The 18,430-nt window shown below is 42.4% G+C and overlaps 1 protein-coding gene across 9 annotated transcripts in view; it reads left to right on the forward strand.

Moving 5' to 3' along the window:
• Window positions 1–18,430, forward strand: part of SENP6 (SUMO specific peptidase 6) — a 187,038-nt gene that overhangs the window by 44,279 nt on the left and 124,329 nt on the right. For all 9 annotated transcript variants that reach the window (XM_045010858.1, XM_045010854.1, XM_045010861.1 and 6 more), the window contains 2 exons: window positions 6,159–6,222; window positions 9,326–9,468. In XM_045010858.1, coding sequence (XP_044866793.1) covers window positions 6,159–6,222; window positions 9,326–9,468 — 207 coding nt within the window. The remainder of the gene's footprint in view (window positions 1–6,158; window positions 6,223–9,325; window positions 9,469–18,430) is intronic.

The raw sequence follows: 18,430 nt of genomic DNA on the forward strand, positions 1-18,430 counted from the left end.
TATAATAAATTTAAATTGGTATTCTGTTGTTGTTTAACAGTCTGATTAAAACTGCAATTAATTGTGACTATTTTTTTGATAGTCTGATAGCCCTATTAAACTTCTCTCTGTGGAAATCATAGGAGATACGGAAAGGGAAGCTAAGTTTACTGTATGTTATCCCAGAATTTTAAAGTTGTACTGATTCAAGGGTGACTATATAGACTTAAGAGTCTGCCTTTTTTCTAAACTACTTCTAGTTGTCCATGTTAGGTCTGTGTTCGTCTATCTGTTCCACTTTTTTTTTTAATCCCTACCTCTCTTATTTTTGTCTAAATGGTATTGCGGCTTTCATTTAATGATGTTTATCCCCTTTAACAACTTCTTAGTATGTTATGCTTGTCTAATACATTCTTATTTGTTACAAATGTTGACAAAGTTTTTTGGAGAGAAATCTCTGGAAAATATTCAATTTGACAGTTTTTTTCCCCTCAAAGCGATCACTGTATGTCTGACCGATTTAGTCCTCGGGGAAACCTGCACAACACTTTCAAAAGATAAGCTTGGAAGCTTAGATTCATAACTGTGCTCAACACTAAAAATCATGGTCTTTTTATAAAGACGCTGCATTTATGGCTTGTTACAATTATCTGTAACCCACCAACTCTCCTCCCTTCTAATGTCGTTTGGCAGCCGCCTGCGTTGTCCACTGCTTTCAGGAAGAGGAGCCGGTTGCAGCTAGCTGGTGGGGGCTTCGAACCAGGGTGGACCGCCAGCCCCCCTATCAGCTCCCCGCTGCCCTAAGTTCCCTGTGCTGCAGCTGCCCAGCAGGCTATTAAGGCAGTTCAGCTGTCCCTCCCCCAACTGCTGTGTGCTGCTCCTGCCCTCTGCCTTGGAGCTGCTCCCAGAGACTCCTGCTTGCTGTGCAAGGGGGAAAATGGGGGGTGGGGGTGGGCGCTAGTGTCAGGATGTGTCTTCCCTTCCCCCTCCCCCCCTCCTGCACCCTGCGTACCCCTTCTCCATATAGAGCAGGGAGGGGACACGGATGGAGAGAGATACAGAGAGCTTGGGGCAACAGCTGCTGTCTCAGCTTCCTGATCCACTTAAAAACACAATGAACCTAAGAGAGAGTCAGCTTACTTAAAGGGTCAGTGTGCATCTCTCTCTCTTCCCTCTCTTTCTCCTCCCCCCCCCCCAGGTCTCTGTCTGCTATGCTGTCTCTCCTCCCTCGTGTTTGTGCTGCCTTGTGTGAGAGGCTACATAAACCACGTGTTAACCCTTGAGGGCTCAGCTGAGTGCTAGTTCATCATTTAGCAGTAAGGTAGTCCCTGGGAAATATCCCTCCCTCTTCCACCCTCTAGCTTGACCACCTCAACCAAGCTTCACAATCATAGCTGTCAACAGTATTAAATTGTTTGTTTAAAACGTATACTGTGTGTATCTATATAATATTTAGTTTTTTGTCTGGTGAAAAAAATTTCCCTGGAACCTAACCCCCTCTATTTACGTTAATTCTTATGGGGAAATTGGATTCACTTAAGATCATTTTGCTTAAAGTCGCATTTTTCAGGAACCTAACTACAACGTTAAGCGAGGAGTTACTGTACATTGGCCAAACCAGACAGTCTCGACGCAAAAAGAAATGGACACAAATCAGATGTCAAGAATTATAACATTCAAAAACCAGTCGGAGAACACTTCAGCCTCCCTGGACACTCAATTACAGATCTAAAAGTCGTAATTGTTTAACAAAAAACTTCAAAAACAAACTCCAACAAGAAACTGCAGAATGAATTTGCAAACTGGACACCATTAAATTAGTCTTGAATAAAGACTGGGAGTGGATGGGTCATTCACAAACTAAAAACTGTTTCTCCACACTAATTTCCCCCCTACTGTTACTCACACCTTCTTGTCAACTGTTTGAAATGGGCCTTCCTGATTATCACTACAAAAGTTTTTTTCTCCTGCTGATAATAGCCCACCTTAATTGATTAGTCTCCCCCATTTTTTCTGTGTGTGTGTGTGTGTGTGTGTGTGTGTGTATATATATATATATATATATAAAAAACCAAAAACTTTGTACTGTATTTTCCACTGCATGCATGAGATGAAGTGGGTTTCAGCCCACGAAAGCTTATGCCCAAATAAATTTGTTAGTCTCTAAGGTGCCACAAGTACTCCTCCTTTTTTTGTCAAATAGCATGTTTTTGGTATAGGTCAGAAACAAACAAAATACATATATTTGCATTTTGTTCTCCAGTACTTTTTTTTTCTTGTTGCACACACACATACATATATATATATATATATATATATATATATGTGTGTGTGTGTATATGTAGGTGATTTCATTGCTCTGGAAAATAAGCATCTTTGCCTTGTGTCGTTGGTAGAGAGAAAAGGTATTAGAACTGTATCCATTTACAGTATATCAGTTGTGGCGTGGGGACATAAATGTGATGTTTCTATCCATTGAATAAACTGCAGGTATGTGCCCAGGGCATTGACTTGGTTTTTAATGCCACCATACCCTGTCAAATGCCTTTTCCTCCACACTAATAAGAGAAGTTGAGAGGGTTCTTCTTGAACAGGGCTCAGTATAACATTCTTAACCTAATAGCCACTATATATAAATCCTACTTAGTTTCTTTTGTAGCTTGGCAATATTTTGATCAAGCATACCTTGACCATATTCTTTATGTCTAAGTTTAATAAAGAAATGTAATGAGCATGCACTAAGGTCCTTTCCAGATTTAGAAATAAAGTTACTGCAAACTGTTGAAAAGAAGTTGGTCTTGATTCCCTTTTTAATACCACATTAAGCACATCTGTGAGAGGCCTACCAGTCTGTCTTTACATGTTTGTAATTTATTGATATGTTTATAATTTATTAGCCCAAGGTTCTGCTGATTTTATGGTGAAGACTGGTTCCTTTCTGCTCAAATATCTCATTATAAAAAAAATTGAAATATGAGAGGGTTGGCTTTTTCATATAATTTGCAGCTTTTTCTAATATCTGTTTGTTAGTCTCTGAAGATCTTTTATAAGAGGTTTAAAAATTCCCTCTGTTAATTTTGGGATGGATAATTATTTGCTTCCCTGTATTCCAGACTGGATGGATAATGTAGTCAGATGGCCTTCCTTTTAGTTTTCTAATCCTAGATTATTCCTTTTATTCACTTCTTCACAATATAATTATTTCATATACCTGCTAGTTCTTTGTGTATTATCTGTTAGTAAAATGTTTAGCTTGCCCCGTAAATTGGTTGAGAATCTTGTTCAAAGCAGTCACTTTATGACAAGATTCTGGTTTTTAATCTCCAGAATTTTCTGATGAATTAGTAATGTCACATTTTTTTTTCAACCAAAGATCAGTTAATTCATAGAGCTATCATTGTGTCACGTGAATTCTAGAGAAGGAATCTTTATGTGCTGTTTAGCAACTTATTTGAAATTTTCTTGTGAAATGATTCTTCTCTGGATCTTTTAATAGGCAATAATAACCTCTTAGTTTTCTGCAGAATGATTTTCAGCAAGGTTAAATTTCAGTTTGGTTGAAGTGTGATCTGGACACACATTACATATGACTACTTGCAGCTTTTTGGCGGGTCAACTTAATGCTAATCATTAACACTTTCTTAATGTAAAGTTTTTGGATGATGGTAAAATTGAGCACTCTTTTGTTTGGATTATGGCTTTTCAACTTTTTCTCTAAAACTCATTGTTTATAAACAAATTATGAGGATAATGGAATTTGTATTTCTCGTCAGTCTCCTAAAATTCAATACACATTTAAGATCTCCTCCTTGCAAGAAGTCTAATATTCTAAACTATTTTGTTTAAAAAAAAAAAAAAAAAAAAGTGTGTTGGTAATGGATACGATTGAGTTTATTTTAAATTTCTTCCCTTTTTAAGTAGCTAATGAATACGAGACCTACCAAGAGTATATCCTAGTTTGGTTTAATTAGTAGAAATCTAATTTGTTTTGAAAAGAGAATACCTACGCTGTTTCAAAAATATTGGTCGAGTCATAAAAGCCCCACAACAACCATATTCCTCTGATGTTCTGTCTCGCCTTTTTTAAAGAATACAAACAAAAACCAAACGTACATTTCCTGTATACAGAAAGTGTGATACGGGTTTTTTTTCTATTTTTGACCATCTTTGAATCACATTATATAGGCATCTAGTATTTATGGAGCATGTAAACCTCTGGATACTAATATATATTTTTTTGACATTACGTTCTAGTTTATCTAAGGCATATGTACTTTGTATTCTTTTGAACAAACTTAAAAAAAATGTGTTCTTTAAGATTATCCAATCACAATACATTTTTCTGGTCCCTGTCATTACTTTTATTCCTCAAAAGTTATGAGCATCAGAAGATCTATTCCTTATCCTTTTGAGACTTTTTGTTGATTCAGGGCTTTGTTCACTGTAGTCTTCTTCCCCCCCCCCCCCCCCCCCGTTCTCTTCTGTTGTGTTTATAATACAGTAGTATCTAGGGGCCCCATTGTGATAGACACTGTGCAGGCAGTAAGACAATTCCTATCCTGAAGAGCTGAAGTCTAAAAAGAAAAGATCAGCCAAGAGTGGGAAGGGGAATGAGAGGCAAAATTACTTGACCAGGGTTGCACAGCAGGCCAATGAGAGAGCTAGATATAATATCTGTCTCCTGAATCTCAATCCAGTTGCATGTTCACTGGACTATATTGCATTTATTTCTTCTATAGGTTTTGGTCTTTGAACAACCAAGGTCCTGTATGTAGCTACTCTTGGACATTTTTCACGAACTCTTCTTATTGCAGATCTAGGGAAGTGCAACAGAACTCTTTGAGGGAGTGAATTCCCATCCTTGAAAAGCAAATAAAAATGCAGTATGTGAAGGTTTTCAAATCTACAAAGATTCCGTCAAAAATATTGAACCCTTTTCTTCTCTTGTTGTGACTGTGTAATTGAAAATTAGTTTTTCTTACCATGGCAAAAGGGGAAAAAGTTATCTCTAGAAAAGTTCTGATTCCATAATTGAAGCTAGAATACATTAACATTGATTACTAGCCAGCTTGCTTTCAAATATGGAGAAAAAGTTTGCACAATTCAGACCATACCAAACCTAATTATATGCACATTCTTGCTTCTAGAAATTTATTTGCATAGTTATTGGAGTCCTCTCCTTAGGATTGGATCCTTTGTTCTTCTTCCTACCTAGGAAGAATTGTAACTTGAAGGGAAACCTTCAGTGGCATATTTTGAAATTCTGCTGTGATCTCCCTAAGGTCTTTTAATCTAATCACAGAGATACAGCAGAAAGGTCTTAGAAGATCAGTATCCTATGAACTTCATACCTGTTTTTCCCCAACCCCCATTTCTCTACATTCATACAACTTTTTTTCATTGTGGTATCACTGGCATATAAGGTACAGGTTTCTGTACTCTTTTCATCTGGAGAATCCAGACTTAAGAGTTCTCCAGAGCCATATCCTAACTTGTGCCATTGAACTACTATTAAATTGAATATCTCTTAAAGGTAGACTGGTTAGTTTTGGTGGAAGTTTACATCATAAAAATGTAAAGGTATTTAAACTTGCATCCTGAAGTGAAACTTGCATAGAGAGTTTGACAGTAATTTAATCATACTCTTCTGCCCATGGACAAATTAACATTCTTCTTATGTGATAAATTTTAGGACTTAATTGTGTCTTGGTCTCCATTTTATGTGAACTATAACTTCACAAATGCTGGGAGATCCAAAAGTTAGCATAACTTTCTCATTGTGTAAACATCTCATATACTACAGCTTTTTGCGTAACATAACCATTTATGTAACCCCATGGGCATTCGGTTGGCCACTTTTAAAGATTCAAGTTTTGTTAACAGTACAATATTTTAAATTGCTGGTAACTTTTTTTTATTCTCATTTCCTGTTTATAGTTTTCTTTGTGCATTCACTTAATGTTAATCTCAAACAAATCTAACATAATATTGCTTGCTTATTACACTGACCACTGTAATGTTTCTGGGTTTTTTTGGGAGTTCTGTTTTTAAAAAATATATTTTTGTGTATTTTTAAACCATCTGTGTAGATAGGGTTTGAGTTATAGTATGGTTTTAAGACTATTTTGCTGCCATTTTGCTGTATTACAGTATACCCATATTTTTCTCCAACTGTTTAGTGAGGCAAAACTGCTCCGCATAGATGAGAGTGATGGGTCCTTCAGTCCCACTGAAGAAAAGAAGGTAAGTATTTTATATATTCATCCATTAAAACACATATTAAGATTTTAGTTTTAAACAAAGTTGTATAGTAATCACACTGAATTTAAAAAAAAAAAGAGAAACTTGTTGCTTTTCTATGATGCACTTGGCAAAAATATCTTGAGTTGCATTCCTTTACTATTCATTCTGAATTCCAGGGGGCTTGCTTGCTGTACAGTACTATCTTTTCTTTCTTCTGAGCTCTGAAACCATCAGCATTGATGGTTACTTTTAACTCTAGACAACTACCAGTCTAAGACTACATTGTTTTTCCTTTGCAGAAAGACTAAACTTACCTCCTAGTCTTTCTTGACCACATACAGTGGTGTATGTGAATATATTATTGCCCTTATATAAATCCATGGTACTCTCACATCTCGAATACTGTGTACAGATGTGGTCTCCTCACCTCAAAAAAGATATTCTAGCACTAGAAAAGGTTCAGAAAAGGGCAATTAAAATGATTAGGGGTTTGGAGAGGGTCCCGTACGAGGAAAGATTAAAGAGGCTAGGACTCTTCAGCTTGGAAAAGAGGAGACTAAGGGGGGATATGATAGAGGTATATAAAATCATGAGTGATGTTGAGAAAGTGGATAAGGAAAAGTTATTTACTTATTCCCATAATACAAGAGCTAGGGGTCACCAAATGAAATTAATAGGCAGCAGGTTTAAAACAAATAAAAGGAAGTTCTTCTTCACGCAGCGCACAGTCAACTTGTGGAACTCCTTACCTGAGAAGGTTGTGAAGGCTAGGACTATAACAATGTTTAAAAGGGAACTGGATAAATTCATGGTGGCTAAGTCCATAAATGGCTATTAGCCAGGATGGGTAAAGAATGGTGTCCCTAGCCTCTGTTCGGCAGAGGATGGAGATGGATGGCAGGAGAGAGATCACTTGATCATTGCCTGTTAGGTTCACTCCCTCTGGGGCACCTGGCATTGGCCACTGTCGGTAGACAGATACTGGGCTAGATGGACCTTTGGTCTGACCCGGTACGGCCATTCTTATGTTCTTATTTCCTGGTTTTGAGTGTGTGTGTGTGTGTGTATCTGGGGGTGGGAAGCAGTGAAGGGTGGTTGTGTTCTTTTGCGATTTTGATGGCAGGTGCTGAAATATTTTGTTGGAAAGAAGTTTCATAATACTTGAAAATTTCAGTGTTTTGAGTAGTGGGTATGTGTAGCTAAGAAAGACTGTCTTTCTCCCTACCAAATCACCCGAGAAATGCAACCCAGTGAATCAGACCAAGTGAATGATTAAGCAAATGGCTACAGGTGATGACTCCATAGATAATGAGGAATAGTCTGTATATGTATCAGAGGGGTAGCCGTGTTAGTCTGGTTCTGTAAAAGCAGCAAAGAATCCTGTGGCACACTTTCACAGGCCTTGGGTGGCAGACCAGTCCTCGCCCACAGACAACCTGCCGACCTGAAGCATATTCTCACCAGCAACTGCACACCGCACCATAGTAACTCTAGCTCAGGAACCAATCCATGCAACAAACCTCGATGCCAACTCTGCCCACATATCTACACCAGCAACACCATCACAGGACCTAACCAGATCAGCCACACCATCACCGGTTCATTCACCTGCACGTCCACCAATGTAATATATGCCATCATATGCCAGCAATGCCCCTCTGCTATGTACATCGGCCAAACTGGACAGTCTCTAAGGAAAAGGATAAATGGACACAAATCAGACATTAGGAATGGCAGTATACAAAAACCTGTAGGAGAACACTTCAACCTCCCTGGCCACACAATAGCAGATCTTAAGGTGGCCATCCTTCAGCAAAAAAACTTTAGGACCAGACTTCAAAGAGAAACTGCTGAGCTCCAGTTCATCTGCAAATTTGACACCATCAGCTCAGGACTAAACAAAGACTGTGAATGGCTTGCCAATTACAGAACCAGTTTCTCCTCCCTTGGTTTTCACACTTCAACTGCTAGAACAGGGCCTCATCCTCCCTGATTGATCTAACCTCGTTATCTCTAGCTTGCTTCTTGCTTGCTTATATATACCTGCCCCAGGAAATTTCCACTACTTGCATCCGAAGAAGTGGGTATTCACCCACGAAAGCTCATGCTGCAAAACATCTGTTAGTCCATAAGGTGCCACAGGATTCTAATCTGTATATGGTTATAGCAAAACTATTTAACTAGTAATATAGAGCATTACATTTTTTAATTTATATGTTGATATTAATATAGGCTTAATAAATTTAACAGTAATTGAAAGGGAATAGTCCTCTAAGATATTTTCCAAAGTTCAAAAAGCTATCTGGAATCCAAAAAAAAAAAAAGTAGAAATGCTGATGTTATCTCCTAAAGACATTATCTTGGCAATGCAGAAAAGTTTTATTTCCTAATATTTACATATTTCTGGGTTTAAGGGCACTGCATTTATTATAAAATTTTCTCCGTATAAATGGCATGTTCTCTTTTTTCATTTTTTGTAGTTTCTGGAATTATGCTATCTAGGACAAAACTTTAGACAAGAGAGTTCTGAATAGAATATTATATGAAACGTAATTTTAGTTTGAGTTATGAGATCTTGGGAAAACTGTTTGTTTGAAGACCAAGGGACAGGATTTATGTTGGAAAAGGCGTATGACTAGATTTTTAGATCAGGGGTCAGCAACCTTTCAGAAGTGGTGTGCCGAGTCTTCATTTATTCACTCTAATTTAAGGTTTTGTGTGCCAGTAATACATTTTAATGTTTTTAGAAGATCTCTTTCTATAAGTCTATAATATATAACTAAACTATTGTTGTATGTAAAGTAAATAAGGTTTTTAAAATGTTTAAAAAGCTTCATTTAAAATTAAATTAAAATGCAGAGCCCCCCGGACCAGTGGCCAGGACCCAGGCAGTGAAAGTGCTGCTGAAAATCAGCTCGTGTGCTGCCTTCGGCATGCGTGCCATAGGTTGCCTACCCCTGTTTTAGATGGAACATTAAGATCTTTAACATCTAGTACAAAGGCAGTTAAATATGGATTCTAATGAGTATTCATACAAGTATTTCACAACTTAATAGTTGTATACTCTCATCAACCAAACATTTTACTAATTGTCTCATTACAGTCACTACGCTGTCGACCAGGAACTGTTGGCACCAGCAGCGAGTACATAAAAACGTATGCAAGGCGAGGCAAAACTGGAAGTTTTAGAGTTTTGAAAGGGAACTCAATTGGACTCAACATGCTGGGAAATAGCAAGAAATTGAGGTACAGAATTTCTATGTTTACTAAGTAATTGCTTAGTTAACAATGTTTTATTTAAACATGATATATGAATATCATTTTAGATACCATTTTTCTTCTTCAAGTGATTGCTCATGTGTATTCCACAGTAGGGGTGTGTGCTCGCCACGTGCATCAGTGCCGGAAGTTTTTCTCCTAGCAGTACCCGTAGCGGGGAGTGCCCCCTGGAGAGGCACCTGCCTGGCACGGTATAAGAGGAGCTGTGCACTCCCCCCACTCTCAGTTCCTTCTTGCTGCCAGTGAAGGTGCATCGGAACGGCTCTTCTCCAGCTTTGCTGTAGCTTGTCCCCAGAACTGTTTGTTCGTTTAGTACCTGTAGTTAATAAGCATAGTTAGTTTAGTTAGTCAGTGAGCCTGGGCCGAGGCATGCCCTGAGCCCCGGGATTTAAGTCGTAAGGGTCTTGTTGGCGTTCTGTGCCAAGAAGCGACCCGCACACAGACTGTTTGCGCTGCTTGGGAGAAATCCATATCAGTGGAGAGGTGCAAGATTTTGCAAATCGTTTAAGCCTCGGACCAAAAGAGAAAGGAACATTAGGCTCCAAGCCATTCTCATGGATTTGGCGCTGACCCCGACCCCGGCACGCCGCTCCAAGCCGTTACTGGGCACCGTGGTGTTAGTACGCGGCGATCCGCCGGTGCCATCGGCCAGTTGGCACCACTCCCTGTCCACGGGGCATGCCAAGAGGGCCAAGAAGACTCCTTCACAGCAGCACCGAGCTTCCAGTTAAGAGTGGCAAACCATCAGGCCCTCTTGAGTTGGTATGAATTTAATCTGTGGTGTTCCCTGCCTAAATTTGAGGTCTCTCTCCAGGAGCGTGATAAGGAAGAGTTCAGGGTGCTAGTGGAGGAAGGGGCAACGGCGGCTTGGGCTTCCCTGCAGGCTGCCTTAGATGCTGTGGACTTGGCCGCACGTTCAGTGGCCTCCATGGTGTCCATGAGACGCGTGTCATGGCTCCTGCTCTCTGGGCTCTCCAGTGAGGCACAGTTGTCTAAGCAGAATCTCCCGTTTGATGGGAAAGCTCTGTTTGCAGAGGAAACAGATACAAGGCTGCATGGCATGAAGGACTCGCGCATGACCCTCCAGACCCTGAGTCTCTATGTCCCAGCTCCGGCAAAACCTAAGTTCAAGCCACAGCAGACTCCGACCCCGGAGACACCCTCATAGGAAGTCTCAGCTTGCCCCCGAGCCTGGACTCCTTCCTCCCCCGCCCAAGGGGAAGCAGGCAGGGAAAAGACAATTTTGACGGCACGCTCAGGGGCAACCCTCCAGTCCTTATCAGGGATCCACCCCCAATAAAGCTTCTCTTCTCCAACCAGTTGTGTGCTTTCCTTCTGGAATGGTCTCAGCTCACTTTGGACCGATGGGTCCTCAACACCATCTCCTGGGGTTACACCCTCCAGTTTACCTCCTCCCCGCCCAACCACCCCCATCCCTCCTGGGGGACCCCTTGCACGAAGCTCTGCTGAAGCAGGAGGTGGGGCGGTTCCTAGGACTAGGAGCGATAGAGGCGGTGCCCAAGGAGTTCATGGGTAAGGCGTACTACTCCTGTTATTTCCTTATCCCGAAGGCCAAGGAGGGACTCAGGCCCCTACTGGACCTATGGGGTTTGAACCAGCACATGGTGAAGCTCAAGTTTTGCATGGTCTCCCTGGCCTCCATCATCCCCTCCCTGGATCCCAGGGACTAGTACGCTGCCCTCGAGCTACAGGACGTGTACTTCCACATTCAGATATTCGAGGGCCACAGGTGCTTCCTCCGTTTTTGTGGTGGGACAGAATCATTACCAATTTATGGTCCTCCCATTTGGGCTGTCCACTGCCCCCAAATTGTTTACAAAATGTATGTCGGTGATAGCGGCCTACCTCAGATGGCGGGGGCCACAGATATTTCCCTATCTGGATGATTGACTTTCAAGGACACCTCCCGGTCACAGGTGAGGAATCACGTGGCGCTCCACCTGTCCACGTGCACCGCCTTAGGCCTGCTGGTAAACAACACCAAGTCCACGTTAGTCCTGGTCCAACGCATAGTTTATCGGGGCACTTCTGGACGCAGTGTTGGCCAGGGCCTCCCTCCTGCCAGACAGGTTCGAGACCCTTAAAGGTCTCATTGACTCGGTCACAAGGTTCCTGGTGACAACAGCCAGGGTTTGCCTGCAGCTCTTGGGTCATATGTTGGTGTGCACGTATGTGGTCCGTCATGCCAGACTCAGGATGAGGCCCCTCCAAGCTCTGATTATCTCCCTGCGATGGTGGTTCACCCCGAACAACATGCTCCAAGGAGTCCTGTTCAGGGACAGGGCCCCGTCGCTGGAGCTGGTGTCCAGTGCATCAGACCTGGGTTGGGGGGGCCGGGGGGGCTATGTGGGGAGCTTTCAGACCCAAAGCCTGTGGTCGGCTCAGGACCTGACCCTACACATAAACGTCAGAGAGCTCAGAGCGGTGCGGCTGGCGTGTATGGCCTTCCGCCCGCACCAGGAGGGCAAGGTAGTTGGGCCCCTTATGGACAACACAGCCTCGATGTTCTATATCAACAGGCAAGGCGGGGCCTGCTCCTCTGCCTCGAAGCCCTCAGGCTGTGGGACTTCTGTATAGCCCACAACATCCACCTGAAGGCCTTCCACTTACTGGATTCCTGCAACGAGAGGGCGGATCGCTTGAGCAGGGACTTCTCCTCCCAACACGAGTGGTCCCTCCACCTGGAATCTGCCCACCGGCTCTTCCAAAGATGGGGAACTCCCCAGGTGGACCTATTCATGACTCGGCAGAACCAGCGATGCCCCTGGCTCTGCTCCAGGGGGGTCTGGGGAGGGGCACTAGCTCCAATGCCTTTCTCCTGTCCTGGTCAGGCCGGCTTCTCTAATCCTTCTCTTCCGCCCCCCCATTCAGCAGGGTCCTGGAGAAGATAGTCGGACAAGGCCCAAGTCCTCCTGATTGCCCCGGTGTGGCCCAGGCAGTATTGGTACGGGACCCTCACAGGCCTGGTGGTAGCTCCACCATGTCCATTGCCGCTCCTCCCAGACCTGTTCTCACAGGACCAGGGCTGCCTCCTCCATCCCAACCTAGCGTCTCTTCACCTTATTGCGTGGCTGCTCAGTGGTTAGGTGAAGAGGAAGGGATGTGCTCAGAGCAAGTTCAAAGTGCATCCTCCTTGAAAGTAGACTGTCCTCCACTTGCCACACTTATTTGGCAAAGTGGTCCTGGTTTTCTAGATGGGCAGTAGACCAGGGTGTCTCCCTGGTGACCACCCCAATCCAGCTTATCCTTGATTACCTCCTCCAGCTAAGGGCCCAGGGCCTGGTGCCCTCATCTGTCAGGGTGCACCTGGTGGCCATATCTGCCTTCCAGCAACCAGTGCAAGGACACACGGTGTTTTCCCATGCTATGACTGGCCAGTTCCTTAAGGATCTAGACAGTCTTTTCCTGTATTCTAGACCTCCGGTTCCACAGTGGGACCTAAACCTGGTGTTGGCTCGTCTCACAGGGCCCCCATTTGAGCCACTGGCCACATGCTCCTTGTCTCACCTCTTGTGGAAGGTTGCCTTCCTGGTTATCAGGTCGACCAGGCAAGTCTCAGAGCCCTAACCTCTGAACCGCCGTACACAGTCTTTCATAAGGGCAAGGTCCAGCTCCGCCCACACCCCGCGTTCCTCTCGACATTTTTCTACCGGTCCTCTGCCTCATGCGTCCAGTGAGGAACACTGAGCGTGTGGCGGGCTCTGGCTTTCTACCTCGAGCGGATTAAGCCGTTCAGAAAGTCCTTGCAACTGTTTGTCGCCTTGGCTGAGCGTACGAGGGGCCAGCTGATTTCCACTCAGAGGCTTTCCAATTAGATAACTTCATGCATCTGTTCATGTTATGAACTGGTGGATGTTCCCCCGCCACCCATTGTGAGGGCACACTTGACCTGGGCACAGGCCTCGTCGGCTGCCTTCATGGCCCACGTCCCCATCCAGGACATTTTTAGGGCCGCCATGTGGTCGTTGGTTCACACATTCACCTCACACTATGCGATCGTCTCCCAAACCAGGGATGACGCCGGGTTTGGCAGGGCTGTTCTCCGCCTTGGGACTTGTGAACTCCTACCCACCTCCAACAGATAGAGCTTGGAATCACCTATTGTGGAATACACATGAGCAATCACTCGAAGAAGAAAAGACAGTTACCTTTTCCGTAACTGGTGTTCTTCGAGTTGTTGCTCATGTCTATTCCACATCCCACCCTCCTTCCCCTCTGTTGGAGTTGTCTGGCAAGAAAGAACTGAGGGTGGGGGGAGCGCGTAGCTCCCCTTATACCGTCCCAGGCAGGCACCACTCCAGGGGTCATGGGGGCGCTCCCCCTTGCAGGTACTGCTAGGGAAAAAACTTCATGCACCAGTGCACCTATTGTGGAATAGACATGAGCAACACATCTCGAAGAACACCGGTTACAGAAAAGGTAACTTTTTTTCACTGACTGGAATGAAATATAGCAAAGACTTTGCTAATCAATTTGCACTTTGTTAATCTGTACAATTGACAAGTTGCAAATAGAAGTGGTCTCTCCTTTTCAGCAAAATTTAAGAGCAGAGTGCCATAGTGAGATCTTTAAATTTTCTATACTCTTACAAAATGTGCTATATAGCACTTACTACTAAATGCTGATGGCTTTCTGAACAAAATTTACTGACCCTGGATATTCAACTGCATCTTGACTAAGTACTGTTCAGGACTGCTTATACCATCACACAATCTCTCATTCATCACCCTGAGGTACGGAATGTAATGTACTCTCTCTTGGTCATAGGCTTCTGCCTCTTCCAGGCCATCTCCAGGACTAGCTGGGATGCTCCTTCATTTCCCTCCTATAGGACATTATATCACACAAGAACCACTTTGCACTACTTCAGAGCAAGTCTTCATCAACTCTTCTCTCTCTCAGATTCAGCCTGAGCTCTGGCCTCAAAAGAATTGAGCACAAATGTTGATATCTATGTATTTCATGTTCCAGCGGCTCACCACCACTGCTGGTATTCACTGACAATACTCCTACTCTACTCTTATTCAAGTTGTAACTGAAAGCAATAGCTATATGAAACACCAGCCACAGGAAGTTCGTAATACAGTTAAATTGTTTCCAATGATGACAGTTCCCATCCACCCCATATGCAGGGAAAAGATCACAAGACATCCAGTCAATAAATAGCCATCCTATATAAAGTCAAACCAAGCATAACCTGAACCTCAGTCATGTGTTGATAAGCAGGAAGTTATTGGTTAATAAATGGTAGTGTAGCCATGCTTATCTCAGGATATGAATGAGACAGAGAGAGGTAGGCAAGGTAGTATCTCTTATTGGACCAACTTCCATTGGTAGAAGGGTTAAGCTTTTGAACTTCACAAACCTCTTTGTTAGGACTCTGTGGCGCTCAAAAGCTAGTCCCTTCTATAAACAGAAGTTAGTCCAATAAAATATATTACCTCACGTACCCTCTCTCACTCATATTGTGGGACCAACATGGCTACACCGCCACTTGTCTCTCTTATTAGTTAATAAGACAGTTCCAGTGACTCTTATCACTGAGAGTCACTTCAGCTAGTGCGCATCATAGAAACATGGAGTGACCTTACATCCAGTGCTGTCTCACCTTGTTTCCTCTCACTACACTGTACGCTAAAGACTCTTGACATGGAGAAAACAAATCTGGAAATGGTCAAACCATTCTGTTCCTAGCCATACAATTTCCAACTATGGGCAGTCTGATTTGGGTCCTTGGACCGAATATAAATATAAGGAGTACAAGAACTTGAGGCAGAAATGAGAAACCTCCTTGTCCCCAGATAGGAAGAAGCTGTTACGCTGGTCCATCCCTAAGCACCCATGAGCACTCGGCTCCCCAAATTTCAAAACCTATGTGAAACTAACTTCACCTGACATAAGAACTAAATGCAAACTCCACTGCTTTGATTTAGTATTTCTCCAATAGCATGTGAGTGTGCACTGTGTATGAGTCAAACTCATCTTTTTTTTTTTAAATAAGTAAATAAATAAATTCTTCTACAACCAATGGAAGAGGTGATTTTTTTTAATTACTGGGGAGATGCTCAAATGCTACTCTGGCGAGGGGCACATAAAAACCTAAATCCATCAGATAAACAAAGTATATTTTTTCCTGCATTTGTTTTCTTTTGCTTATTTAATTTTGCCAAGTAGCAAGTACCTTGCAATGGGTGTCCCAGTTATTTAGTGAGATTCTGCACTGTTTGTTTCTTGATGTAATTTTTCTGTAGTGCAATAAATTAAATTACTCGGGTTTGCCTATTGGGTATTTCACTCTAACTATTGTATATTGAGAACTATAAAATAAAAAGTTATTTCTTTGGAATAGGCTTTAAATTGACTTTTGCATTGTAAATGATAGCTATCACTAAACTGAGGTTTAATTAAACCTCTCATATCTAAAACTCCTCTGAACTCCATGAAGACTGACAATAGATTTCTTTTCTGGCAAAACAGCATTCCTTTAAATAATGAAAAGAGCAAGAAATGCAAAGTAATTGAAAGTGGGGTGCATGATAAGTGGGGTGTTTTTGTTTAAATACAAGTGTATTTTAAAAAAACTATTTAGGATTAAAGTTGAAATGGGCAAACTATGTTAAGACCTAAACCTATGATTTATTTAATTTAAATAACTGTGTTTTAATACAAAAATAATATTCAGTGGTATGTTAGCTGCCAAATTGTAAAGCCAGACCACTGAACTATGGAAGTCAATGGCTAAGCACCTACACCGAGCATTTGCTGAAGTGCTAAACCAGCTTTTGATTGCAATAGCATCTTCTGCAGGTACAGAGAGAATATTTTCTTCTTTTGAGTTTATTCCATTAGTTCAGTGGTCCCCAGCCTTGCCCACCAGATGATGAGCCACGGAGGACTGGGACTGCGGACGAGCATCCGCCGAAATGCTGCTGACAAGCGGGAACGTCAGTAGGCATCTCTGCCGACAAGCAGCGTCCTCCATAGGCGTCGCCGCCGAAATGCCTCCGAAAATCGGCGGCTTTTTGGCGGCAACGCATCTGGATGACTCTGCTTGTCAGCGGTATTTTGGCAGAGGCTCATCCGTCGGCCAGTACATGGGCGCACTTAGACGCCCTGGTGGGTGCCATGGCACCCGCGGGCACCGCATTGGGTACCGCTGCATTAGTTCATTCCACTGAATTTGAATGACGAGTCCATTAAAAGTTAAGAAACAAATTGGGAGTTGAAAAAGTAGGAAAGCAAGCTTTCCTCTTCCAATCTATGAATAAAAATTAGGTCTAAGAGGATGACATCTACTAGCTGTAAGATCTTAAAGCATATGGTAACCAGAAACAATCAGTTCAATTCACTAACTAGAGATACCACTTCCTTTGTTTAAGAAATGTTAGTTTTAATTGCAAAATTAATTTTGATAAACTTTTCCATTTTATAGACATAGCAGATTTAAGGTAGTTTAGCTTAAAAAAATTACAGTGCTGTTTTGCACTCTTCTAACTGAATTTGAATTTACATCCAAATAGAGCTGGATAAAAATTGCAAGTAAAAAAATTAATCATCATCCAGTAAATGCAAAATGCATCATTCACCATTTTCTAACATAATAAAGTAAAAATGAAGAAACTGAACAAACGTAAGGTAAGCTATATAGTTGCTTAAATAAATGTACATAGATATATCTTCTTGGTTAACAAAAAGAGACACCAAATTTAGCGTTAGGTTATATTTAGTTGCAGCTAAATTTGTTTTAATGGTTATCAACCAATGAGATTCAACCTTTCTTTAGGAAAAGTACAAGTGCAAAACACAATTAATCATTAATGAAGGCATGAATGAAAAACACCACCTTGGCTGCAATGAACATTTTTGGTGGTGTCGAAACTAGTACTAGTATCACTCACCTCTAACTGCTTTTCTGACTTTGGTCGTTTAAAATGGTCGAGAATGTGATTATCCTACAAGCAGTTATCCCAGAATGATGTTTGCTTTTTTTTTTTTTTTTTTTGCAATAGTGTTACACTGTTGACTCGTAATTAGGTGTCGGTCCACTATGACCCCCAGATCCCTTTCCACTTCTCCAGTTTGTCCAGAACATTTTGAATTTTAATCCTATCCTTCAAAGCACTTGCAACCCTTCCCAGCTTGGTATTGTCCGCAAACTTTATAAGTGTACTCTCTATGCCATTATCTAAATCATTGAACCGGACCCAGAACTGATCCCTGTGGGACCCCACTTGTTATGCCCTTCCAGCATGACACTGACCCACTGATAACTATTCTCTGGGAACGGTTTTCCAACCCACCTTGTTGCAGCTCCATCAGTTTTGCACCCACCTTGTTGTAGCTCCATCTATGTTGCATTTCCCTTATTTGTTTGAGATGGTCATATGAGACAGTATCAAAAGTTTTACTAAAGTCAAGATATACCATGTTTCAGAGTAGCAGTTGTGTTAGTCTGCATCTGCAAAAAGATCAGGAGTACTTGTGATACCTTAGAGACCAAGGGTACGTCTACACTACGGGATTATTCCGATTTTACAGAAACCAGTTTTTAAAAACAGATTGTATAAAGTCGAGTGCACGCGGCCACACTAAGCACATTAATTCGGCGGTGTGTGTCCATGTACCGAGGCTAGCGTCGATTTTTCTGAGCGTTGCATGTGGGTAGCTATCCCATAGTTCCCGCAGTCTCCCCCGCCCATTGGAATGCTGAGTTGAGATCCAAGTGCCTGATAGGGCAAAAAACATTGCCGCTGGTGCTTCTGGGTACAGCCTCACCCCTCCCTCCGTGAAAGCAGCAGCAGCCAACCGTTTCGCGCCTTTTTTCCTGGGTGAACTGTGCAGGCGCCATTCCACGGCAAGCATGGACCCTGCTGAGCTCAAGACAGCAATCATGGACGTTTTAAACACC

The sequence above is a fragment of the Mauremys mutica genome, chromosome 3, assembly GCF_020497125.1.
Source record: "Mauremys mutica isolate MM-2020 ecotype Southern chromosome 3, ASM2049712v1, whole genome shotgun sequence".
In the NCBI taxonomy this organism is placed as follows: domain Eukaryota; kingdom Metazoa; phylum Chordata; order Testudines; family Geoemydidae; genus Mauremys; species Mauremys mutica.